Here is a 26,865-nt window from a genome sequence, read left to right on the forward strand (position 1 = left end):
TCGACACCAGTCGATCTTCGTTACGGCCGACGACCGTTAGTATATGCTATTTTCGCGGAAGATGTTAAATCAATCAAACACAATTTGTTCGCGCGGCTCTTTATTACTTTCTGGAATTACTCGAAGGGAATTTCCCATGTCGATGTATCGATCAGAGGTAACAAACGATTGGCGTTACGACGCGAAAACAGGAATATCTTAATTAAGATCTGACAGCGACCAACGCAACGGTGGAAAACGATGCAGAAAATTGATCACGCGATAAAAGCGTTTCGTTAAAAATTAACGATTTACCGATGCGACGACGATTTATTTGCTCGTACGCGCGACAAATTCTTGCGCGATCTAATTCACTCCAGCTTACCACGAGAACAACTATATTATCCTTTTTGCAACTGTCCTCGTCGACGCCTGCATCGTGAACAAATTAGTCGGGAAAATTACCAGTCGCTCCGAACCGAATCGCATCCCCTTCGACAGCGAAAACAAAAAGAAAGATATATGCAGCCCCGACCAAAAAATGAATCCTGATTAATGGCGCAAGTTTCCAGCGGCACGCCGGGTGCTGACCATGTTCGGAATTTATAATGGCGGAATACATTATAATGGTCCTAGGAACTGAAACTCGGTCCCTTTCGACGCGGCGCCATTGTCTTCGATGGTAATCACGAAAGAATAACGCGGTTCCTCCTGCAATTAGTGCTTCATCTTTTGATCGATGGCGGCAATTATACTTGGAATCGTTGATCGAAGACAACAGCCGCTTCATTTCTCACCCCTCCGGCTGAACGCTGAATATTACTCGCACTCGCATTATATTCTGCGGCGAAGATCGCAGCGCGATTCCCGAAGCGTTATTTGCACACGGGAATCCATTCGCACGACATTACATATTTTTTTTGTCATTGCGAACGACTCTTTAACACGTTCCCTGCCAGACCGTTTTTTGAAGACTTTCCGTTCAAGCCGCGTGGGGCGTATGCGCCCCACGCTTTACATTTGTATTATTTTGTTTCTGGCGTATGCTTTACAATAATTAAAATAGTGCAAAAATCATAATTATCAAGGAAAGGTTGTATAGTTTAACATGCATAACACAGCAAACCAATAAATTTATTTTTCTAGGAATTACTTTAACAAATACCTGGCTGATCATTATTATGCCAAGCGAGTTGCATCCTCACATATAATTTTTTTTATCATGCCTATATTAGTTTAAAATATAACATTTTAGTTAAATTCAAGTTTGTATGCGATTACAAAGGGATGTTACGATGAACTTTGTTAAAACATGGCAAACATAAGTGTGGTTTATCCACACAACTATCGCAGAATGTTACAACTTTTACAGTACTATAGAACTATAAATCAATCCCAGCTTCAGTGAAGCAGTAAGTATTAAGTTTCTCGGAATAAGAGAAATGCAGTTAAAACAAGTTACAGTAAAGAAAAATTGCCCATCACGCCGCGTGGGGCGTATACGCCCCACGATTAAATGAGGGCATCAGCAATAGTATTAAGATGTCCATAATTGACTGCATAATGAATTTTTAAAAAATTCTTCATTTTACAATGATAATACCAAATGGCTTGAACGGAAAGTTCAGCGTGGGGCGTATACGCCCCACGCGGCAGGGAACGTGTTAACACGTTCCGTGCCACGTGTACCATCGATGGTACACGCTTGCATGTTTACTTAGTGAACTGAACAAATTGTTTACAAGAAATTTAGAACCGAAGAATCAATTTCCACCGCAAGAATGGGCGTTGATAAGTTTTTGTTACGTTGTTATGTGTACGAGAATTAATAATTGCACGTAATACATTAAGTTTTAGTAAAATATCAAAGTGTGAAGATTCGAGTAAAAAAAGCTCGGCACGGAACGTGTTAACCCTTTCAGAATCGCGCGAGCTTGCGAGGCGAAAGAGAACAAATTTCAGGATATTAAACTTTTCAACCCTTTTCTTTTGGCGTCGTACAACGACCAGTTAACGACCATAGCTATCGATAGTTCCTATCAGAGCAATCAATATACTATATGGTGATTCGAATGAATTTTTAGATATCTCTGTTCTACGTTGTTGATATGTTTATTTCAATATTTCTACGAAATCACGAAAAGAATAGTTTTGCTAAGTAGTGAAGTTGGAAAAAAGATTCGGCAAAGCGATATTAATAATAATTCAACCGGCGGTCAAGACAGAGGACAAAAAATGTGGACTGCCTTAATTTTTAAAATACAGATCAGTGATTGTCGTCGTAACATGTAAAACACTATTGCGGATATTTTTATTACATTGTAAAAAGATTATAATATGAAAATTGTATATTTTTCAAATAAATAAAAATTGTATATTTTTCTTTGGTATCTTCAAAGTTTCGTGTTTATGCAACTTTATATTAGGGCAAGTCCGAAAGAGTTCGGCCAGCGGGAGAGACCGGCCAGTGTAAATATTTCGAAACGACGACGCCATATGGCGTTGTACTAAAAGTCGGCAAACACTTTAATAAATTGATTGTTGATCATGTATTGCAATTGTCGCGAAACTGTATCTTGCAAATTGCGTTTAGAGTCTTAGGCGAATCTGAACGTTTTTTCACCAATACATATTCTTAGCACTAATTGACAAATATAAATAAGTTTATTTACACTATTATAATTTTAAGGAATATGTAGTACGCATATATTCATTTCTACTTTATATTATAAAATCTATATTATAGATCTGTCCCGTAATTCTGTTATAGATCAACCATACTAATCCGGAAGAGTTCAATCACATTAATTGTTCCGTCCTTGAACGAAATTCTTATTCTTCCTCTCTATCCGGTCTTTTTCCAAAGCGAATTTGCTTTCTTTCTTAGCGAAACAATACCCGTGTTTCCACAAACAAATGGAACTGTCATGGTCAGAAAACGCGGTAGACATCTTGCGAACATTATAAATAGTTCAGAGAACATTAAGACAAAGAAGAACAAAGGAATTATAAAAAAAAACATAGGCATGTTTAAATTAAAAGAGTAAGGATATAAAGAAACGTAGAGAACAATTAGAACAATTATTCGACTCGAGCAGAGATAATTCAGTTTTACAAGAAAGTGGCACGTCATTGGAGGACTACTTCGAAACCACAAAAGGTGACAACTGGCTTAAATGTGTGAGATGCTCCAAACATGAACATTTTTGTGAGAAGCTGAGGAAAAAATAACATAAAAATTACTTTCTTCACTTATAATACTTTGAGATCGTCCACAGTATTTTTGTTTTTTGCTTGAAAATGATAGTGTATATTTTAAATTGACGCAAAATATTGTTTATACCTATGTTAACACTAAATTTGCGGAGCACAAAAAACAGCTGTTTCACATTAGTTTATAAAAGTAACAATAAGACATTTATTCTGATTGTTAACAAGTGTTATTGTAACATTTGCTGTAAGCAACATACAAATTGAATAAATAACTCATAAATGTATCTTTACGATATGAATAATCGTAAATTAAAAAACCCGTCGTTTCGACGGGTTCCGTAAATCTGGTGTTAAATTACTTAGGCATTGCTGTAATTTGGTTGATGCAACAAAATTCTGAATCTAACCAGAGCGATACGATACATTTTTCAAAAAGTGGTTGGACTTTCCCGAACTTACCCTATGCATATTCCTAATGGTACTTCTAAAGATAGAGGACTATCGATGGTACTATCGACAGTGGTCGACAGTTATCGATAGGTTTCGTGAACTATCGAAAGCTATCGATAGTGTCAAGTGTAACCTTTTACGCATAATTGCCTTTATTCGTTCCGTCAGCCTTTCTCGTAATCGTGAAAGGGTAAAACTCCGACCCGGACGAACGGTGGAAGGGATTCGACAAAATGTTAAGGATATTTACCTTGTAATTGCTGACCGCGTGCGCGCCATCGTAGATGTAGAGATGATCGTTGCAATCGAGTTGCAGCTGATCGAAGCGTAGCATGAACCGCTGCAGAATGCTGTGGGTTTGGAAGGTGATGATGCAGTCGAGGTCCTTGTCGTTCTGCGACAGGAGCACGGCTCCATCGATCTTCATGTACACATCGTATTTGTAGTTACTCTTGCATATATTCCTCATTTCATCTGCAACAAAAGAGAATTCGACATGTTCAATCGCGAAAACGAATCGTCGTGGCGGAGTGGGGAAGTTGTTCCCGACGCATTCCCGGCCCGAAAGCCTGCGAATCAGTGATCCCTCGGCCGTTATGGCTCGTCCGGATTCGACCGAACGAGAAAATAAAAAGCTCGGAACACCGACGAGTGGACGGAGGCGAAGAAACTCGATTGAAAAGTTTCGCCCTGCGCTTCGGGCCATCAGGAGTAGAGCCGCGTGACGTAGTTGCAACCTGCGAGAGTTCTGCTCGAATGTGGGCCGAGTGAACATTCTTGGCCAACTAAGGTAAGATTTTCGATAAACCTGCGCGGAGCCTCGCGGTTGGAGGTCACGGAGCGACACTGACTTTTGCGATTCCTCCGGGGCATTCGAACGTTTTCGAAATCGGAAGGAGAAGTCAATTTTTCCAAGATCAATGCACGGACAAATTCTTGTTTAGTTTAGCATCTGCGAGACGAGTTCGCGTATCGACAATCGCAAACTAATAATTCTTTCGGGTAATGTAATTTGTAATTTGTAATTTATAAGTTTATTTACGGGATTAGCCCTCTGTTACGAAAAAAAATTAATTAACCAGCGAAGAAGAGATATAAAATAGTCATTCGCGACGGATAATTGAAAAAAAATATCATACATCAAAGAAATGTGGTAGAGAATAATCATTTTTGGACCCGTTTTGGGAATGAAAAATTGTAAAGCAAGTAAATTGAAAACCAAACCAACGTCGAGAGTAAGATGAAAGCAGAGATACCGAACAATGTATTTAATTGTTCTTCAAGAAGTGCTTGTTCAGACGTGGTAAAAAAGAGATTAACCATCGTTACGTTGCCGGGAAAGTTTTTCAAAATATGAGGATTCTTGCTCCCGATTGGAGAATTTTACAAGACTTGAATTTATTACTAATATTTATTATTAGTATTATCAGCGGACGAAGTCCAATTCCGCTCATTGGCTCGGCCGTCTCGCGCCAGCTGATCTCGCCCCTCATTGGTCACTGTTTTTCGTTACTAACTGATGAACGAAGCAGCGGATTGCATTTTCGCTAAGGAAAAAGTTACTTCGAATGACCTCAGGAATCGCCCCCTTCCGGGTGTTAACATAATTATGGGACACCCTGTGGAATTCATTCCACCACAAAATGCTTTGCTTAAAGTAAAATTACTAACTTAAGTACAACTGCTACTATTGGGACAAGAATCAACGACACCTTGAGAAACCTCAGCTTTTACAACTTCGTTTACTGTAACCCCTAGATTTTGATAACCGAAGAATCAAATTTTCTATCGATTTAGAAGAAATTTAATAATTTCGTACTTGGAACATTGTGTACGAATTCTTCGCCACGAACCCGGCTCGTTGTTATACCGCAAGGGTTTAATAACGGAACCCCTTTGCACTCGCGCATGGCTCTCGAAGATGTCAAAGGTCACAAAAGGGAAAATTAAGAAAATTTGCGCGCGTAGCAGCATCGATCGTTCAACAGATCGTCCCCTGTACCAAACCCGACGAGCACTCGTGTTTCGTTCGAGCGCCGGCAATTCGTTCGTCCTCTTCGTTTAATCATCGCCGTACAAATTTCGACCGGGCGACTCGAGTTGCTCTCGTCGTAAATACCCCCTGATCAGGGGTTGCTTGTTCTCGGGGCGTCCTCGGAAATTGTAGCCCGGAATATCGGGGACGCGATCGAGCGAGCGAGCGAGCGAGCGACCGAGCCAGAATTCAGCGCCATTCGTCATAGTTATTAGTCCTGCAGCTTTCCTACGTTTAATTCACAGGCTCGATGGACACGCGTAGTTGGCCATAATTCACGGGCCGGCCGGAGGAAGGGAAACACATAATCGACGTAGAAATACGGTATTTGCCGATATTAATGACGCGAGCACGTCCCGTAAATTCGCGGCCATCGCCATCCGCCATCCGCCATTCCCGAAACATCGACCCGGACACCCGGGCAGCGTCGAACGGCGTGCACAGAGCCCCGCGTAAAAATCTGCCGCGTTCCCGAGACAAAGGACAGGGGTCAGAGACAACGGATGGGCGCCGTGACGCGATCGAACGGGACTATCAAATTTCCAGAAGGCAAAAATAACGAAAGCTCCGCCTCGCGGTGTAACAAAACCGGAAATGCTCGCGAACCATACGACTTGCGGTGGACGGAGGGTGTATCGGCGGTGCATCGAACAAGGGGGAGGGGCAAAAAGGACAGTGGGGAGGAGCGAATGGATAAAGAAAAAAGTGAAATCGGTCGCACGAAGAAACGAGCCTTCAAAAGGAAACTCTGAGACGCAACTACAAAGAACTTCGGGGTTCCGCGAAAAGTCGCGTGCAAAACAAACCGGGCGAGAGCGGCGGCGGCGGCGGCAGCGGGGAAACGGGGGAACGGGGGAAGGCAAATGGAAAGAAAAAGGAAAACGGGACACGGAGAGAATGAGGCGGGGGCGGGCGGTCGGCGTCCGTGGGACGGAGGAAGAAAGAAAGGTTAGACGGAGAGAGGCCACCCTTTGGCCATGGTCGTGCGCGTTGGCCCTACGACCCTCCAGCAATCACCACCACCGGGAGCCCTCAACGTTTCTCCTGCTCTCTCTCTCTCTCTCTCTCTCCCCTCTCTCTCTCTCTCTCTCTCTCTTCCTCTCCCATTCTCGTTCTCGTTCCCGTTCCCGTGGCACCCTCGAGCGCGACCCTCCCTCGCGCTTCCCACCCCGGACCTAGCGCGCTTCCCTACCCTTCTCGCTCGGTTCTCCACCATCCTCCTCCATTCTCCGCTCCCGTCGCGTCCCGCTTCCTCTTGGGACGATGTAAGCCCGCTCCGTCGATCAATATTACTCTCTCTTGGAGCGCGGCACGGCTCGTCTGAGCGGCAACCGAGCGCTATCGTATTAAGTTGCGAGCACTTTGGCTCTCCGAGGCTCCGCTCCGAGGCTCCGCTCCGAGGCCGACGCAGTTCCAGTCCGCGCCAAGAAACTTTTCTTTCGAACCGGCACCGTCTGCGTCGGCGTCGGCCGATTTTATCTGTTCGCCGAGCAACGACGCCCGGCAACGGAGAAACAATGTTATCGCAGCATAACGGGGCATGCTCTTAAAAGTTCAACCCCCCAGATCGACGAGAGAAAACGGGCCACCGAGGCGTCCCGGTATCGTTCCGGAGATCCGACCAATCTGATTCGCCTGCGAACCATCAGATTGCTCCGAACTACTTTGCTCCGATGGTTTCGTCTTCTTTCTCTCTCCCTCTCTCTCTCTCTCTCTCTTCTTCTTCTTCTTCTTCTTCTTCTTCTGTTTCTTTTTCCCTCACTTCGCCCATTTCTTTTCCTCCAACTTCTGCTTGTTCTTCGCAGCTTCTTCGGGACGTCGGCATCGAACGATCCGATTATTCTCGACCGTAACGTAAATCGGCCCGAGGCAAACGGCACACTCGAACGCGTTCGACGAAAATAATCGGTTCGGAGCAGGTGTTCCCGCTTCTACCTTGGTTCGCCTCTGTTTACGATTGCTCGGACACCGGTTGCTCGCGAAAGTTAGGCATTCGCGGCAGTCAGCGAACTGATTTTTACGCGGCGGCGATTTCTCGCAGCGGTTGCATCGGAAATGAAGTTTAACGGATGCTTTAACCCTTTGCGGTCGTACGTCTACCCTCAGCCGCCGAAGCTTTTTTACCGTGCCAGTCGGATGTCTGCTCTCTCAGCCGCCGCAGCAAAGAACCGTACCGATCTCGTCAGCTGTGTATAAACTTAGTAACGACCGCGAAGGGTCGAAGGACACGTGGTTTCGCGAATAATTCAACTTTCTTTCATTCCAATTTTTCATTACAGTGAATTTTGGGCACGGAGAACGTGCTTACAGATGTCTCGCAACGTGTTCGACGAACATCCTCGATTTCGATCGAGAAGCAGACTTTTTTTACGAATCGCGCCGTTAGTTGCAACCCTGCACCCGCAACTCCGAACGAACGTGTTGCCACAAAGTTTGCCCACGTGTCCGGATATACAGAGCGACTCGTCGCCGCACGGCAAAGACAATACCGAAATCGTGTTCCTCCTTCGCCGCGTATCCTGCGAATGAAATTTCGTCGCAACGAACGCAACGTACGTTCGAGGGGAAATACCGGTTTCCGGAGCACGGTGCACCGTTGCACCGTTACATTGTTGCGTCGCTGCACCGCACCGATGCGGCGGGCAAGGGTGGTAGGGTGTACCGGCTGGATAGAGAGGGTGCCGAGGCTACTCACAGTTGTCGTTCTTCGCGTGACACAGCGTCAGTGCCAGCAGCAGGAACGCAGAGAGGAAGGCCTTCGCCGCGAAGCACATCCCTAGTCGTCGTTTTGGTGTCACGCGCGGCGTGTATTCGAGCGGACCGCTCGTTCCGCGGCTCGGGAGACCCGCGCGCGGTCGAATCGGAAAGGAAACGGTAAGGGTGACGGTAACGGAAACCGAATGAGATCGATGGCGATGCCCATCCGTGGACCATGGGCACCAGAAACCGCACCCCGCGCCGTATTCCGCGCGACTGAATGCCGCTCGGCGCGATTTTACGCGCGAACCGCCTCGCCTGACTCGGTGGCGCTCGTCGCTCTCCCGTCCCTCTCTCTCACTCTCTCTCTCTCTCTCTCTCTCTCTCTCTCTCGTTTCTCTCGTTTTTCGTCGCGTATGCGCACTACCACCGTCAGAAGGGTGTGGATAGGCGGGAGTTGAAAGGATCTCGACGTACTACGCCGACACCCACGGTCATTGTTGAGGCGAGTTAATGAGCGAAACGATACAGGCTGGTTTTACGAGCGTATCGTGGTTCGTGGTTCGTGGTTCCGCGGTGCAGGGTGTGTCCGTGAGCCCGCGTACCGAACACGCTGCGAGAACAACGCTGCCGCGCCGGGGGGTGGCACGCCGTTAAATGGAATTCTATTATTCTTCGTCATTGTCTTGCGCTTTTATGATCGGCTCGGTAAACGCTCGTGTAAACTTCTCTTCGTCGCATTGCTTCCTCCAGTAAATACCGCCACGCTCGTGTCCGCGGCTAACAGATTTCGCCGCACTGCTCTCGCGCCCCCCCCCCCCTCCTTTAAGGGCAGAGCGAGCTATTGGATTGCTAGAATCAATTGTTTCGTCCGAGTTGGCTTGTTTTCGTACTTGCTGCGGTTAATCAGAGATACGTTTCCGTAACGGCTTTAGGTACGTATACAATGGAACCAAAATTATTCGAACTAATTGGGGAACATCGCTCCGTTCAGATATCATAGAATGGTTACTTAGATACAGTGTATACGATACGATAATTGACGTTGCAGATGGCTGGGCTACGTTGAACTGTACAGGCAGTGGCATTTGTAACGTGACACCTGAATAAAACTCGCTTGTTTTTGACGATGGAAAGATAAAATGTCGGACAGAAGTTATTTGATTTCGTGGGACACGTTACGTGATGTGTCAATCATTTTTTTTTTTTTTAGGTGGAGGCGCACAAGACGTATGAAGGTCAAACTTGCTTTTTTAAATCGGATGACCTATAACTTTTTATTCACATTCTGGTAGAACCTTTCAAGACGAATATAATGACCTATAAATAAAGAGATCATTCAAAGTCACGACATATGAACTACAATGATCATTGAAGTTACTGCATCATTGATGTAGGTAAAAAGAGGCTTTCGTGAAAAATGATCGACTAAATTTCGTTAGTGATTTGATGTCAATCATTTTTTTTTTTAGGTGGAGGCGCACAAGACGTATGAAGGTCAAACTTGCTTTTTTAAATCGGATGACCTATAACTTTTTATTCACATTCTGGTAGAACCTTTCAAGACGAATATAATGACCTATAAATAAAGATCATTCAAAGTCACGACATATGAACTACAATGATCATTGAAGTTACTGCATCATTGAAGTAGGTAGAAAGAGGCTTTCGTGAAAAATGATCGACTAAATTTCGTTAGTGATTTGATGTCAATCATTTTTTTTTGTAGATGGGGGCGTAGAGGACATATGAAGGTCAAACTTGCTTTTTTAAATCGAATGACCTAACTTTTTATTCACATTCTGGTAGAACCTTTCAAGACGAATATAATGACCTATAAATAAAGATCATTCAAAGTCACGACATATGAACTACAATGATCATTGAAGTTACTGCATCATTGAAGTAGGTAGAAAGAGGCTTTCGTGAAAAATGATCGACTAAATTTCGTTAGTGATTTGATGTCAATCATTTTTTTTGTAGATGGGGGCGTAGAGGACATATGAAGGTCAAACTTGCTTTTTTAAATCGAATGACCTAACTTTTTATTCACATTCTGGTAGAGCCTTTGAAGATGAATATAATGACCTATGAATAAAGATCATTCAAAGTCACGACATATGAACTACAATGATCATTGAAGTTACTGCATCATTGAAGTAGGTAGAAAGAGGCTTTCGTGAGAAATGATCGACTGAATTTCGTTAGTCGAGCATACGTTGCAATAAAAATTGCCCAAAGTCTAGATAAATGGGATCGTGCAACCTTGATAAAATAAACCAAAACTGTAACTTTTAGTGTTCGGTACGTTCAGTGTTAATGTAAAACGTCATCGGATAACAATGAATTCGAATAATCGAGGTTCAGATAATCGAGTATGTGATTCGAAGGGAACAAGTCGTCCGAAAGTGGAACGCTTTGATGTATTATAAGTAATCCGCGAAGCTCGAGAGACCCGTTGGACGAATTTAGACGAAAATAATGGAAGTTGAAACAATCTCCTTCATCCATGATTTATAAATCATATTGTAATTATTCGATGCCACGAGTTCCACGCTGCGCTGTATTCCGCAACTTGGTGTAGAATTTAAAGTAAAAATATTCATGCGTTCAAGAGTTACGAGGTACATACACCGTTCTTAAAAAATGGAGTTCCGAGATAAATGGCTCCGAAGTTTGGAACGATGATCTTTATAGCCTATGACTCACTTAGAAGGGAAGCTATCGGACTCAAAAATTCCGAAACTTGTTATATAACGAGTTTAGGTCCCCAGTAACACAAAACCACATTTCATCGATGCTAAATTCCATTTTGAGGGGGTGAAAACAACCCCTCGAAATTTTTGCATTTTTTTCGTTTTTTCTGCATAACTTCGTAACGCTAAGAGATAGCGCAATACTTTTCAGGGATAAATTGTGCAGTTTTTATGCTCTGTAACTCTATTGCAAAGCAAATTATTCTTGTCTCTTGCAATTTTTTAAAATAAAGATTTTTTTTAATTTAATTAGATAACAGTAAACGATAGAAAGAATTGTTACATACGAAAAAGATTTCTTTTTGAATAATCTAACGAAATTGAAAATAAGAAGAACTTTTTATTATAAATATTTATTATATACATATATTATATTAATAACCGTTATAGGCAGACGGCAATATTTTTGTTCCATGTTTCATTTTATTTGTATTTTTACAATAATGTTTCGGCGCTGCTCTATCCCCTGATGCTCTCGATTCGATATTTTAATCGTCGAGTGACAGATCCATTTTGCACTCGAATAATTTATTCGATGTTACTTCAGCGTGTGAAAAATACGTCGAGACAGCGGAGATCCACTTAAATCGACAAGTACACTTGTGTCAACGTTTCAGAACAATTCCAATCGAAGTCATTTTATGTCTAAATCCAAAATAGTTTTTCCGACATACAGTATTTCCATGTTATATGACTTCGCATTCTTTTGCGCACGATATTGAGTCTTGGTGACTCATACATGACAGTTACAGTCCTCTTTTTAAATATAAACAAAGATAACGTAAATGTTTTTTTCGAATGTGATATAACAAATTTTAGCAAATAAACCCAAATTTGTTGGGTGTTCATTCGATAAACAAAAAGTTAATTATGCCCGAAAACAAACCGAAGACACAGCGATTGGTAACCCCACAGTAACCGGCTCCGCTATACCGATTGGTAGTCCCTCGTCTAACACAAATTCTTTTCCAATCGAAAATTCCTCCGAAATTAGATTTTTCATCGCTGTCAGGTCGTTCCGTTCCACATCCCGGCATTAGATTTCAAAGGTTAAGAGATAGAATTTTTCATTTACGCGATACCGATTAAAATGGCGACCCGGATACGGTCGGACGGAGGTTGGATTATGAAAATGGCGAGCGCGCTATTTTCCTCGAAAATAAAGGGAGCACTTAGTCAATTTGGGAAGGGGAATTGTAACCGCCGTTGCGCCGGGGCCCTCTCTTTCATTCGACAACTCGCCTAATTTGGCCGAGCGGAAGGCTCGTCAACGGGTGCTCCCGTGGACGTTGACTCTCTGGAACTCGTCGCATAATAGCGGGGCGAGCAAAGAACAGCGTGCAAAAACTTCACGGAAAGTTTCCCAGCGCGTTCGCTGTCCGGCAGATTTAAAATTCGTCGCGGGCGACACGCGGGCCAGACGAGCAGCGGCGACGACGATAGACGGAATTGCAAATCTTTATCGCGGAACTTGCCTCGCCCTGTTTCGCCCCTACTTCGCCCTACTTCGCCATCTTTCCGGACCGTGTGCCGCCGCGAATTCGAATCCCAAGTATTGCCTTCGAAGCTGCACTTTATTGCGATCTTATTATCCAACGAAACCGGCGTGCAGACGTTCCCCTTGGACTGAAACTGACGGTGCTGGAATACGTTATGCAAAAAAATCTATCCAAAATTTCTCACTCTACAGACCCGCGGCGGAGCATCGAAACAATTTTTTGTACGTACGCACCCATCGGTAAGTATATGGACACTTACTAATATTTTTGATGAATAAGTGATGTACAATATGAATGAATGCTATAAAACGATGTATGTCGGCAAATTCTATTTTGAATATACAGTAAATTCTCGTTAGAATGCCAAATTTTGGATTTCTGTGAATTTCCCTGTGCTGGTACTACGCCTGTGTAATTTATTGCTATGTCGATGCTGAGGTTCGACGGAGTCGGTCAAGCGTGTGATGCGGCACGCGACGCGAATTCCCGGAAGACAACACAAAATGGTGTGTTCGGGTGTGAGTCAGGTAAGAAAAACCGCGAAGCTATAAGGTACGTGACCAATTTCCGTCGAATCGTGACGTGTGGCTTCCGAATTGCATACGAATAGTGACGTGTGGCTTCCGAATTGCATACGAATAGTGGCATGTGGCCTTCGAATTGTCTTCGAATCGTGCCATGTGGCCTCCGAATTGCCTTCGAATAGTAGCATGTGACCTCCGAATTGCCTTCGAATCGTGACATGTGGCTTCCGAATTGCCTTCGAATAGTAGCATGTGGCCTCCGAATTGCCTTCGAATAGTAGCATGTGACCTCCGAATTGCCTTTGAATCGTGACATGTGGTTTCCGAATTGCCTTCGAATCGTGACATGTGGCCTCCGAATTGCCTTCGAATAGTAGCATGTGGCCTCCGAATTGCCTTCGAATAGTAGCATGTGGCTTTCGAATCGTCTTCGAATCGTAGCGTGTGGCCTCCGAATTGCTTACGAATAGTGGCATGTAGTCTTCGAATTGCCTTCGAATCGTGACATGTGGCCTCCGAATTGCCTTCGAATCGTGGCATGTGGCCTCCGAATTGTCTTCGAATTGTGAGAAAAAATTAAAAATAAAAGAATCGAGTCATCATTTTTATTCTAGCATTACTATGTATTCATATTAATATGCACCAGCATGCTGGCCGCTGCCTTTTCTTGCCAACTGTCCCGAGTTTCATATAAATTGTTACTTATAAATCGTTGCAAGCGGTCAGATTTGGGCAAAGGCAATTTTTGGATTTTGCACCAGGATAATGCTCCATTGAATTTTGTTACCAAAAAAACTCAGCAAATCTTATCAATGATGCATCATATTCCCCAGAATTGACCCCGTCTAACTTTTTCCTATTTCGTAAAATCAAATTACCACTCCAGGAATGCGTTTCGAGACGATTGAAGTAATAATAGAGGATTCGCAGATGCAATTGGAAGCTGTATCTTCTCCAGCGTTTAAAAATTGTTTCGGAAACTGGCAGAAACGGCATACGTGTACTGTCTCGGATAGGAGGCTATATCGAAGGCGACAATGCCTACAAATTTTATTGAATGAACAAGTAGTTTGTGTTTCATTAACAAATTCCAATTACATTCTTACATAACGTACATGAAAAGGTATCCGCGTCGAACTGTCTTCGGAAAAGTAGGAAGCACGATGAGTGCTACGGAATTCTTTTTTTGGGTCAACGGTCGATGAATCGGAAGGACCACGTCAATGAAAATATACGATGCAGCGGTTCCACGGAGCTTGAAAAGGGGGCTCGAGTGTGCTCGAAAGCAGCACGGCAGCGATCGTTACGTGCAAGAATAAAATCTGCAAAACAACATTTTAATTGTTCCTCTGATACTCTCGTATCGCGCGAACGTTCGATCGATCGGTCGCCGCTCGTTGTACGACGTTACAAATGAATAGAAATTGTTTCGTGAATGCAACAGCATAAATTTGCCTGCGAAATACAAGCTGAACCGCGGAGGCAAACACTCCAACGAGCACTCAAAATATTTGAAGAGTCAATATGAACTTTGATGGAAATTATTAATCGTATCGATGGCTCTAGGATCGGCAGATGCAATTAATATAATTTAATGCTAGTGGAAAACCGAGTATTTTCTCTTCTTCCACGAAACTAAAATTTCTGAGCTAAAATTTTTGGTACAGTATATCTTACGGTACTAAAAAGTAAGGTTATGGATTTTACGCTACCACGATTTCTTCGGAAAAAAATATATGTACAAAATTAATTTCTACATATGTGAATTTGTCGTAAACAAATGGTACTAAAAAGCAAGGCTAGGTATTTTACGCTACCACGATTTCTTCGGAAAAAAATATTTTTTCTTACGTAAAAAATGAATGTGCAAAATTAATTTCTACATATTTGAATTTGTCGTAAACAATACTATATAATGCTATATATATATATATATATACTATTTTCAAAATCATATTTTAAAAATTACTGGTAGCTGATGTTCACAGGGTTGCCGCCCCTTCCCCCTTAAGGGAGTATACGTGTACGAACCTTTGAAAATATCAATTTGTTTTGTTTATATTTTCTTCAGGAATATAATTTCAAAAATATGCCAAGAAAATCTTAAGTCTGAATCCTTCAAACGAATAAAGTTGTGGTGATATTAATTACGATATTTATAATATGAATGATGAATATTGGTATAGAGAGAGAGAGAAAGAGAGAGAGAGAGAGAGAGAGAGAGAGAGAGAGAGAAAACCTTAAACGCATTTTTCTCGAAACTACGTTTTTCTAAATGGTACCTATGAAATCTGAAAAAATACTTAACCAATTGTCTTGAAAATTCAGGTGCACATTCAGCCCCAACATCGAAAAATCAATACAGAAAATCGCTAATCAGATTACAAAACTTCGGTATTTTCTTCATTTTCGACCTTTTTCTTTCGTTCTAGCATCTACTATTGTCAAACTCATGCTAATCAAGAATGTTACACGATTTTTCACTTCAGTTAAACAAAATGGCCGCTGCCATGATTCCTATAGGTCGACGTTTGTCAAACTGGACTATGTTTCAAGGCAGCCAATGCCGCAAGTCTCAACCTTTTTAACCGAATAAATTTGTAAATTAGCTTGGAACATGTATAAATAAACAAAACAAAAATCCTCAAAGATGCTAATAAAAATACCGTTCGCAAACTGGAATACCGCTACAAGAAAAAATGGTCTCACTCTGTATCACGCGACTTATAATTAGTTCTCGCGAAAGTGCGTTTGTGCAGGAGTGCAACCGTTAAAAATGAGCGACGAGATTACATTTGCGTTTTAATTATTTCGGCGCGTTAAAGATTTTATGTATAACTTGGCTGGCATGACTCACTTCTGTGTCGATCGGACTCTTACGTGGAAGCAATAAAGTTTATATTAGCCCGGCAACGCTGGATTTGCGTCACGCAACGTTACGTACACGTGTAGAGGTACGTATAAATACGTTGCAACTTTATAGCATACATCCGAGAAACGTCTGACCCGGTTTGCGTTAGGAGAAAATTTCCATCCGACGCTCGGAAACAACGCGAGAAATCAAGAAAATCGTGCAGGTTCGATGAAATTCCGGGGGTGCTATCGTTCGAACGGCCTCGAGAGAACGCAAAGGGGCTGGTACGTTTGTTGTGCCCGAAAGAATGGCGCACAGCGGAGTATTAGATCCAAAAAACGGGCCAAAACACGGTTTTTTAAGGCTTGCATAAGATGAAAGGTTTTGGTCGTCCTAGCTATTTGAACATATGAAAAATAGTATACTAGTATCATTCTTTTATTTTACATCGAAAATAAAGGCTTTGATAATACACATTTTTCTCATCGCCCGTTTCTGAGATATTTATTTATATTGCGATATTTCTCATTTGTAAAATTTTCGCAGAGGAAATTTAAAACTTCCAAGCGTGTCCCGATATTTTTTGAAGCGTCATTGGAAACTGTAAAGATTTCTGTTAACAATGCCGAAACAATTGACTGCCAAGATGCGTCAATACAGTTTTTACATTATTTTTAGTACAGCGATATATGAAGCAAGATAAGAAATATTAAATGATATACTATACTATTGTGTAAATCTGTGACTTAAAATTATTTCGAATAGTTATTAATTGTTTTTAGTTCCCTTTCAATGCTTTCTAATACTTTAAAATAGTTTAAATTGGTTTTTAATACTTTCTAATAATTTGTAATATTTTGTAATACTTTGCAATCATTTTACATAGTTTCTCATGATTTTTCAGTTATTTTTTATCGTTCCCAGTTTCTTTTACATGTCTCTCAATAATCATGTAGCCTTCACACGATGCTAAAAATAATAATAACATTTGTTTACAATGTTTAAAATTGTTCTCGTCGCGTTTAAATACCGTGAACAAATGAACAGGCACGTTTTGAATCCGTTCAATGATAAACATAATATTCTGAATATTTTATTAATTATTTTCATCCGTTTCCAATTATTTTTTCTAAATAAAAATACTATAAACGTGTTAGTAGATACATTTTAGACGCTGGTAAGTGAGCAAAACAATTTTGACCAACGAAATCGGGCGAATACTCCATTGCGCGGCGTACACGTTCTCGTGTACTAAACGATCCAAGGATTCCTGGTATCGTTTATCGGACCGAGAAATAAGGACGACCGCCGCGATTATTGTTTCGCCTTCGCGTGCAATTAATTCCCGGCGACATTTTTAGTAGCCGAGCGAGGATTCTACGTGCTGTTGGCTAATCGATTCCGAAACGAGATTTCCACCGACGATACGTGTCCCGCGTATAAAACGAATGGGAATCGCGACGGTGGCGGCGGGGGCGCGCGCGTGTGGGTGCAATTTAATCGCGCGGACGCGTTCCATATTACGCGATTCGCGAAGAAAACAAATTACCGGTTCGATTTTATGAACGCTCGAGAACCATACAGGTGAACAAGAGGAACAATGCGGCGAGCGTGAAACGCGAAGAACGCGATTTCACCGTATGTATTCTAATTAACGAGTGACGCTGGAAGACCGTCGGCCGGATTCGTCGGATCGGGTTCCAGCAACGTGGTCATTCGTTGCCTATTATCCGACGAGGCTTCTTCTCTGGGAATTAATCGCTTGTGAAAGCCGCGAGGGGTAAAAATCGAAAGGAAACTACCGCGGCTTTCGCAAGCTTGCAATTATTTAAATGGCAGCCTGTTAAGCGTGCCCTATTTAAGAGAGGATTCCAAGTCTCGATGCACAGGGTGGGTGGTCACAGACCGGTAGTCTTCGGGATGTTAACGATTTTTAAGAGGCGCGACGGTTCATCGGAGCGGAAGAGTTGATTTAAAGTTAATGCTGACTGACAGCCTCGGAAGGGACAGGGGCAAGGGTGGCGGTGAGAGCGGAGGGTGGATGAAAAGTGGGAGGGCGTGATAGAGTAGAGCAACTCCTCCGAAACTACATCAACTTCCTGTTTCCCTCCCTGACAGGGTGGTAATATATTTAATAAACTTCTTCAACCCCACACTCGAGTCTGATGTTAACGGTCGATAAAGGTTAACAAGTAACATATACGAGCCTGCCGACAGTACTATCTATTACATTAATTTGCGTGAAATTAATTTTTGTACGGAAATTTGATATACCGGACAGTTTCTCTCCTTCGTAGAATCGTATCGAGCACGGCTCGACAGAATAGATTTGTATAGGAAACAGAAGCGAGATAGATGTAGTACGTGCATCAAGCTGCGACGGTCGTGTTTCGGCAATTAACACTATTTTTACCGTTATTTTGTATTCCGCAATTTGTCGAATTAATTTTGTGACGAGTATAGCAAAACTTGAGAAGTGACTACACGGAGAACATAGGACGTAGGAAATAATTTTGATCAAGAATTATTAAAAGATGTACTTTAACCCCTTCGGTAAAAATAATGTTAAATAGAAACTATTCAAGATTATTATCTATTGCGTCTGTTGACACCTTTGGTAGAAATAGTGTTATTGCGACCAACAAAAAAATAAACGTACAATACAGAACATTTAATTTTCAGTATTCGTTGCCTCATCTTCCTAATAGTGGCATCGATAGATAGCTGAGATTTTGCTGATTAAAATGAGTCCAAACACGAGGCAAATCCGACCAACTTCAGCTATTCTCGGATTAATTAATGGACAATCTACAGGGTGAGTCGCGTAACTTGCACACATGAAATAACATTCGAATTATATTTCTTCTGAAAAATTGTTATGTACACGGTCTCGAAGGTGAAGGTTATTGTACATAGGGAGGTTTTCAAGTTTTCAAGATCATCTAATTTAAAGTCATTTAAGGCGTGCAAGTTACGGGCCTCACCCTGTATAATAACAAACTCTTCGATGAACGTAGTCCGATTTACGCCGTGTTTGGACTCATTTTAATCAGAAGAATCTCAGCTATCTATTGGTTTCACAATTAAGATGAATATCATTGAAAATAAAATTTTCTGTATCGCACGTTTACTTTGTCTACCTTCGACATTTATTTTCATTTACATCTGCCTCTCCTTTCCCAGTACTGCAGTCATCCTCTATCGTACAAGCGTGCGGATTTCGTGTTTTTAGCGCCCAACGTTGTAGCGTCCTCGAACGAGACAGAAACTTACGACAAAATTGCGCGGAAACGTCGCAGAAACAGCAAAAATGTCCGTCAGGACCTTGGGAAAGTCCTAGGAAAGTTCTCCTGCCTAACGGCAGGACGGTCTGGTACGGCAGGGACGAAATCGCTACACCGGTATCTTAGGGCGCAATCAAATTACCCACTCACTTTCCGAGACATTATCGAGCTCCGGTGTCTAGAGGCACGAGCTCCCTTTCGACGGCGAGAGTGCCACGAGAGGGAAACTGCGGGTTACGCTCCTGAATCAGGCTTGAAGTCAACGACAGACGGGGTCAGAGTCTCGAGTTTCTCTGGGCAGCCGACTCTAATTGCTTTTGTCTCGACGGTGTTAAGGAGCTTCCACGACCCGCTGCACTCAAACCTCAGGTACATATACGGTGAGCTACCACCTGACAAAATACATGCGAGCTATCATCCGAGCGTGTTACCGATGCGCGCTCTCGCAGGATAGGCGACGATTCGATCTAGGACGATCCGATCTGAGTAGGAAAACCAACCAAAAGTTTCGAACTTTGCACTTTTTGAATCTTGAATATCTTTCGCCTGAAAAGGAAACATTTCTTTTCGATCGTTCCAAACGGTGTAAGGTCGAAGTGCCTATTACGAGACACCGTTCAATTGTTACACAAACGATAGAATAACAGCTAGATAGAGCATATGAAAGTGGACGTAAAAATTCTATCTATAATTCTGGAATATTTTTCTTTATAAAAACTCACTCGCTCAAATGCTGTTATATAAATATATTATTATTAATATATTATTTATATAATATTATTTTAATATTATATAATAATATATTATTTATATAATATTATTTTAATATTATATAATAATATAATATTATAATAATATTATAATATTATTATAAATAATAGGAATAAAATAGTAAAGCACGAGCATGTACTTATTACGGAACACCGTTTTCGTACCGTATGCCCGTGTTCCATATTCAATGTCCCTATTTTGCAACGCTCATTTAAAACGCTCGTTACAAAATAGAAACGCTGAATATAAAACACGGATGACAACTGTTCAATTGAAATACACATTTCTTTTGCAGCTGATTGTTACGTAAGAGTATCTGTATGAGTGAATTTATGAAGAATGATGTTAAAATTATGAGTAGAAATCTTTTTTAATGAATACATTTAGACTACAAGGTGTCCCATTTTAATCTCGCAGGGTAAATACCTAATTGACGCTGAGATTGTGCACAAAAATAGACAATTTGGGAAGAGGAGATACGATTATTCGAGCCTTGCAGCTCGTTTTTATAGTGGTTGACAATCGATAACCATAAAAAACAAGCCATAATTCTCGAACAATCGTATCTCCTCTTCCAAAATTGTCCATTTTTGTGGACAATTTGAGCGTCAATTAGAGAGACATTACAGTATCTCGAAAAATATGAATATACTACGAAGAAATGTTTCGGACGAAAGTTGTACGATTTCGAGGGTGACAGATTGTGCTGTCATTTATTTGACCCCGGGGGAAACCTGCAAAGGTCAGCGTCGAAATTTTAAATTAGAACCTGTGTCTTTTTTTATCACATATTGTTGCAGCGAGCATCGGGGCGTTTTCAAAACGCTACTTAAATGTAACTTTCGCGTAACTTCTTTCCGAGATATAAACTTTTAAAGTTAACGTGCCGCCGGCATTAGCTTTGCCCGATGTACACCGGGGGTAGTTTGCACGGCCGGATTTGCCCGACATACACATAGTTAACTTAAAAAGTTCATATCTCGGAAAGCAGTTACGCAAAAGTTACAATTAAGTAGTGTTTTGAAAACGCCTTGATGCTCGCTCCCCACAACGTGCAGTAAAAAAAAATACAGCTTTTAATTTAAAAACTCGAAGCTGGCCTCTGCAGGTTTTTCCAAGGTTACCGCGAGATTAAACGAATGACGGTACAACCCTCGAAAAACCATGCAACTTCTGTCCGAAACATTTTTTCCATATTATTCGTACTTTCCGAGATATTTCACCTGGGCGATTAAAATGGGACACCCTGTATAATGATTTGCGAAACAGCACTTATTAACGCTTTTGGGTGCCCGATAGCGCGTCGTTCGTCCTCGGTGTATTTGTGGTTTGCCTTTCGAATGACTTGCTACTATCCACGTGTCGCGCACGTTCCACCCCTGCTTCATAGGGTGCGGCGGTAACTATGGAGTAGGTCCACCGAGTATTAGAGGCCGTTCTAACTGCGCATGTCCGGGGAGAAGATTGGAGATCGGGTGGACCTGGCGGCTACTCCATTCGCGTCTCACCACCGTGAATACAGCATACGAGCCCACCCCCTGCTTGCGTTTACAGTTTAGAGAGATCTCGCGGCGTGCTAGACAGAAACGCAGTCGAATAACTACGAATATCGAATGAGCACTCTATCGATTAGGTCGGCTCAGGCCTCACCCCTAACTCGGTTCTCTGTTTCACCGACGGGTCCTACCCTCCTTTCCGTTATCTCTAATCTCGGGAGCAGCCTACGCGACGCAAACTTGAAGAGCAGCTGCTGGACTTTGTAGAAAACAACGATTCGCAGTAGAACCTTATAATTGTAGTAGACTTATATTAGGTCTACCGGACAGTTCGGTCCGTTTGAGAAATGAAAGGAAATAATAGATTTTTCATAAATATATATATACAGGTTGTCCCAAAAATGTCTCGTAATCCGGAAATGGCGAATTCCTCAGGTCATTTGAAGCAACTTCTTCCTTTACAGAAATTTTCTCCGAGGCACCGTTAACGAGTTATTAACGAAAAACAGTGACCAATGAGAGGCGAGCTCGGCTGGCGTGAGGCGACCGAGCCAATGAGCGGAACCGGGCTTCGCGTGCTGGTTGGCTGGGCCGCCTCGCGATTCTTATTGGTCACTGTTTTTCGTTAATAACTCGTTAACGGCGCCTCGGAGAAAATTTTTGTAAAGGAAGAAGTTGCTTCAAATGATCCGAGGAATCCGCCATTTCCGGATTGCGAGACATTTTTGGGACACCCTGTATATATAAAATATTATAATATATAATATATATATAATATTTATTGTACAATATAATTTCCGTCGTTACTTATGACCTCTTGCCAGCGTGATGGCAATTTGTGAGCAACAATTTTCGAAAATATATGTCTCAAATGAATATGTGCATATCTATCGAAATTTGCAATGACATTATCAGACAGAACTTTCCGGTAGACCTAATAATTAAGTTTAACCAGCTAATACAGTAAATTCTCCATAATTTTCCTTCGGCTTGTAAACAAAGATGGACAATTTGGGAAGAAGAGACACGATTGTTCGAGCCTTGCATCTTGTTTTTATAATCGTTGACAATGGGCAACTATAAAAACGAGCCGCGAGGTTCGAATAATCGTATCTCCTCCTCCCAAATTATCCGTTGTTGTTTACAAGCTGAAGAAAAATTGGGGAGAATTTGCCGTAACGGTGGTGAAAGAGACATTGGCAAATCCGCGGCAATCAAAAATCCCAAAAACGCGCAGTCCTCGTAACAGGCATTTACGTCGAGCGCGTCGACTGTTCCGTCGACGGCTCCGTCGACGACAGCGCGGGAATCGTGCAGCCGCCACTTGCCTAAATTAAAATTTCACCGAGTCGATACAATTTCCGACTTGCCCGCGAAGTTTTTCGCGGGCGATGCTCGCTCTCTTGCCTCGACTACGTGTCTCGAGTCGCGAAAGGCGTATCGCAGCTTTCTCTAGCGTCGCGTTGAAGTGCACAGGCGGCGAGCCTGTGTTTTCGCAGGGAGACGGCCGAGATGAAAGCGAACACTGCTACGTGTTCGTGGGGAGCGACATACCCTTAACAAGCATAATTGGAGCAGGTGGTCGGCCATGGCTGCGGTCTCCTTGCATAGATAACTACCCAAAGGTATTCTCTACCCTCTGTCCTACCGGCCCAGTCGTCTTTGTTGTTGATTCATCCTATTCCGAGCAACTGCGATCTTTCGTCGGTTAATGAATTAAGCTGCGACAAATGGAACCGGACTCGCCGCGGGTAGATCCGTAATACAGTAATTTCCACCGGAAATGTCAAATTTTAGGTTGCTGTGAATTTCCCCGTGCTAGTTCTACGCCTATGTAGTAATTCTATTACATTTGTTACTTTTCTTGTAAATTTTATTCTCTATCGCAACCGTACTAATGTCTGTTAGTACTTTGTGCTAATAGCCTTTTCGTCCGTATATGGATAAATGAATAAATAAATAACCGTAAAATGAAAAGATTGAAATTCGTCGTTACGACGAGTCTGGTAATTCTAGGGATCAGGCACTCTTCTTCTACTGGAATCTCGAAAGGATGGGATTTTAAATCAACTGGACGCGCAAGTATGGCGAACGCGAATATGATAAACGCAATTGTGCTAAACTAAAATACGTATATTGGAAAGAATTAAGTATTATGTGTACAATTATTCAAGTGTTAGTTATACTGCAGATTCTACGCGCTCTCGGTTTTGATTTACAAATTGCCTAAGCTTGATTCTACGTACAGGGTGATCCGTTTATGTGGACTCGGTGGAATATTTCGCGAGGAATTAAAGTTGTCAAAAATATGTTTCTACAAAAGTTGTTTGGTATTATAGAGGGAGACGTTAGATAATATAAACAATATTCCTACGGGTATAGTGGTGGAAGAGATATTGAAGTCAAATTAATATTTTTAAATGGGATTCTGTATTTTTTTATCCATAGTATAACAGTTCGTTGAGCCGAATAGAAAATGACGTACATCATGATACCGTTCCATAAAGTAAAAATGACATAAGTGAAACGCATTTGCGTTCATCTGTCGCATATGTGTTTTCATTTATGTCATTTGTACTGCATGGAACAACATCATGTTGTAGATCATTGTGTTCGTCTCAACGAACGCTGTTATATTACGTGTAAAAAAAATACAGGGTCCCGTTTAAAAATATTAATTTGACTTCAATATCTCTCCATTGGGATTGTTGCGACGGCAACACCGAAGGTCGAACGTCCCTGGCCATCCCTTGAGCAATTAAGCAATATACCTGCGACAGAAAAAATGCATCCGAACGAAAGTACTCTTCGACCCGACGAACGGACAACACGTGCGACAGACTCGTAAATTCCGTATTTGACAAACGAAGAAATTACAACCCGAACTTTCGAACAGTTTCCCACTCCTCATTTCAAGTTCCTTCCGACACACCCATCTCCATTCAAAAACGCTTCATTTCCTCCACCAAAACCCACCATCCACCAATCAGCAAAAAACCGAGGTGACAAGCGGAAAGGCACCTAGAACGTTAGTGAGAACTGTTAGAACTCCCGGAACTCGTAGAACTCTAAGAACGCAGATAGTACGCAAATAACGCATCGCTAACACCATAGCTGTACTGTAATATTATTAAAGTGTATATAGGAGCAACCAGCGACTTCGTTTCAACTTAATTCCATTTGGGAACAACGCGCATATACAGGGATTATGGCTTGGATTATTTCTCAAATGAATATGATATTAATTCTTTTTCTTAAAAAGCTTTATTTTTTACTTTTATTTGAGAGAAGGTATATGTACGAAATGACTGAGCGACCGGCAACTGAAAATCGCCTGCTTATATACCCTTTTTGGTGTCGTCTTCTCCACCAATCATAGACGGTCATTTCATTTTACGGCGGAAACGTAATCCGATATTTTCGAATCTCAGTCCAAAGTAAACTATAGATTAATTTTTGCCCGAGGCTAAAGTTTCTTTTTCAACACTCTCCCTATTATAATATCTCCCTGTATCTCCCAATGTACCACTACGCCTGTAAGAATATCGTTCGTATCATCTAACGTCTCCCTCTACGCCAAACAACTTTTATAGGAACATACTTTCGATAACTTTAATCCCTCGCGAAATATTCGACCAAGTCCACTTAATCGGATCACCCAGTATACCGTATGTATTAGGGTGTCCCATAAGTTCTTTCCGCGCCGCGGCTACGGATGAATCTAACTAGCTTTGTTTATGTAACATGCAGGTTTATCTCTTAGCTGTTTAGGGTATCGGTTTCAGTCGTCCCAGAGCTCTTTTAGAGTACGTTTTGTGGGTGACAAAGTTCCTTATCAAATTTTTTCTACGTCGTTCAATATGGATAGCCAAAAGAAGCATTTGCGGCATGTTATGCTTCATTGCTTTGACAAAAAAGTGATAGGGCAAAGGACACTGCAAACGAGATTTGTACCGTTTACGGTGGTGGTTCTACGACTATCAGGACAGTCCGCGATTGGTTTAACCCTTTTAGCACCGAGCGAAAGAAGCGTACCTAGGCGAAGAATACTGGGCCGAATAGGCGAATTTGTAGAGGTTTGCGAAAATGCTCGTAAAAACCAAAGTAGGCGTGATATTTACAAAATTCAAAAAGCAGCATATTGCGAAAGGAATGGAGAATAAATCAATACCAATGAAGTTTCGATATTTGTTAAAAATCATAAGAATAACATAAGTATAAGACAATAAAAATCGTACAAAGTAATTTCTCTTTTTCAAAACGTAATTGCACATAGAAAAAATCAACATGTTCAGAAATTGGTACGTAAAAAATAAATCGAAATATTCTATTGGTTTGGATATGTTCGGTGGCAAATGTTTAGGGCCGGGTATTTCCGAAAATAACGGGCGCGGGTTATATTGGCTATCGTTTTCAACATTTACTTTCCTGAAATTCGTGAAAGATTCACTCTGGCATATACAGACCCTCGGCACGAAACAACATAAGATATAACAAAAAGTTGATCTAATAAACATTTTTTCACTTGTGTTGCATCGAATATGAACCATTTTAACATTTTATGAAGTTATACTTAAACACAGATCTTTTGTGATGAGTATAATAAGGCTCTAACAGAGGCGCAACGATATATCGTCGTTCGGTGCTAAAAGGGTTAAGAGATTTAGAGCTGGCAATTATGATTTGAAAGACGAAGACCGCAGCGGCCGTCCAACAACGACGGACGCGGACCTTATCAAAGATATGCTCGCTGAAAATCCGCGATATAGTGTCGCGAGATAGCAGATGCCACTAACATACCCAGGACAACGGTACATAAGCATTTGATCAAGATGGGATATGCGAATCGATTCGAAGTTCCACACCGTCAAATTTTCATCACGACAACGCAGAACCGCATGTTGCGTTGTTCGTAAGACAAAAATTATTGCAGTTTGATTGGGACGTTCTACCTCATCCTCCGTATTCCCCAGACATTGCTCCATCCGATTATTACTTCTTCTCGTAAAAAATTCTCTGTTCTTCTCGATAAAAAATTCTCTCCGTGAAAAACGGTTCAAGTTCGTAAGCGAAATAAAAACGCATCTTGATCGATATTTTGCAAATAAGCCTCAACAATCTTGGAAATACGGCATAATGAGGCTTCTTGAAAGATGGAAGAAGGTGATAGAGCAGAACGGTTCGTATGTAACTCGATAAATCGCCCTTAAACAACAAATATCGTGTAATCGTTTCGCATCAGAAAAAAAGGAGAGAACTTATGGGACATCCTAATATAACTCATTATACACGTGGGTATCTTACTTT

General features: G+C 41.8%; 1 protein-coding gene and 1 long non-coding RNA gene across 3 annotated transcripts in view; one reads left to right on the forward strand and one right to left on the reverse strand.

The window, feature by feature from the left end:
- Positions 1–26,865, forward strand: part of LOC117221779 (uncharacterized) — a 176,645-nt gene that overhangs the window by 115,876 nt on the left and 33,904 nt on the right. The gene's annotated exons all lie outside the window — the stretch shown is intronic.
- Positions 1–26,865, reverse strand: part of LOC117221774 (uncharacterized) — a 196,436-nt gene that overhangs the window by 92,312 nt on the left and 77,259 nt on the right. Inside the window, exons 1-2 of one of the 2 annotated variants that reach the window (XM_033472972.2) lie at positions 8,373–8,652; positions 3,893–4,116 (exon numbers count right to left, since the gene is read on the reverse strand). In XM_033472972.2, coding sequence (XP_033328863.1) covers positions 3,893–4,116; positions 8,373–8,451 — 303 coding nt within the window. In that variant the 5' untranslated portion in view covers positions 8,452–8,652. Of the gene's footprint in view, positions 1–3,892; positions 4,117–8,372; positions 8,653–26,865 lie in introns of those variants that run through there. The other variant, XM_033472971.2, reaches the window with a different exon arrangement.

This window comes from Megalopta genalis, chromosome 7 (genome assembly GCF_051020955.1).
Source record: "Megalopta genalis isolate 19385.01 chromosome 7, iyMegGena1_principal, whole genome shotgun sequence".
NCBI classification, from domain to species: Eukaryota; Metazoa; Arthropoda; class Insecta; order Hymenoptera; family Halictidae; genus Megalopta; species Megalopta genalis.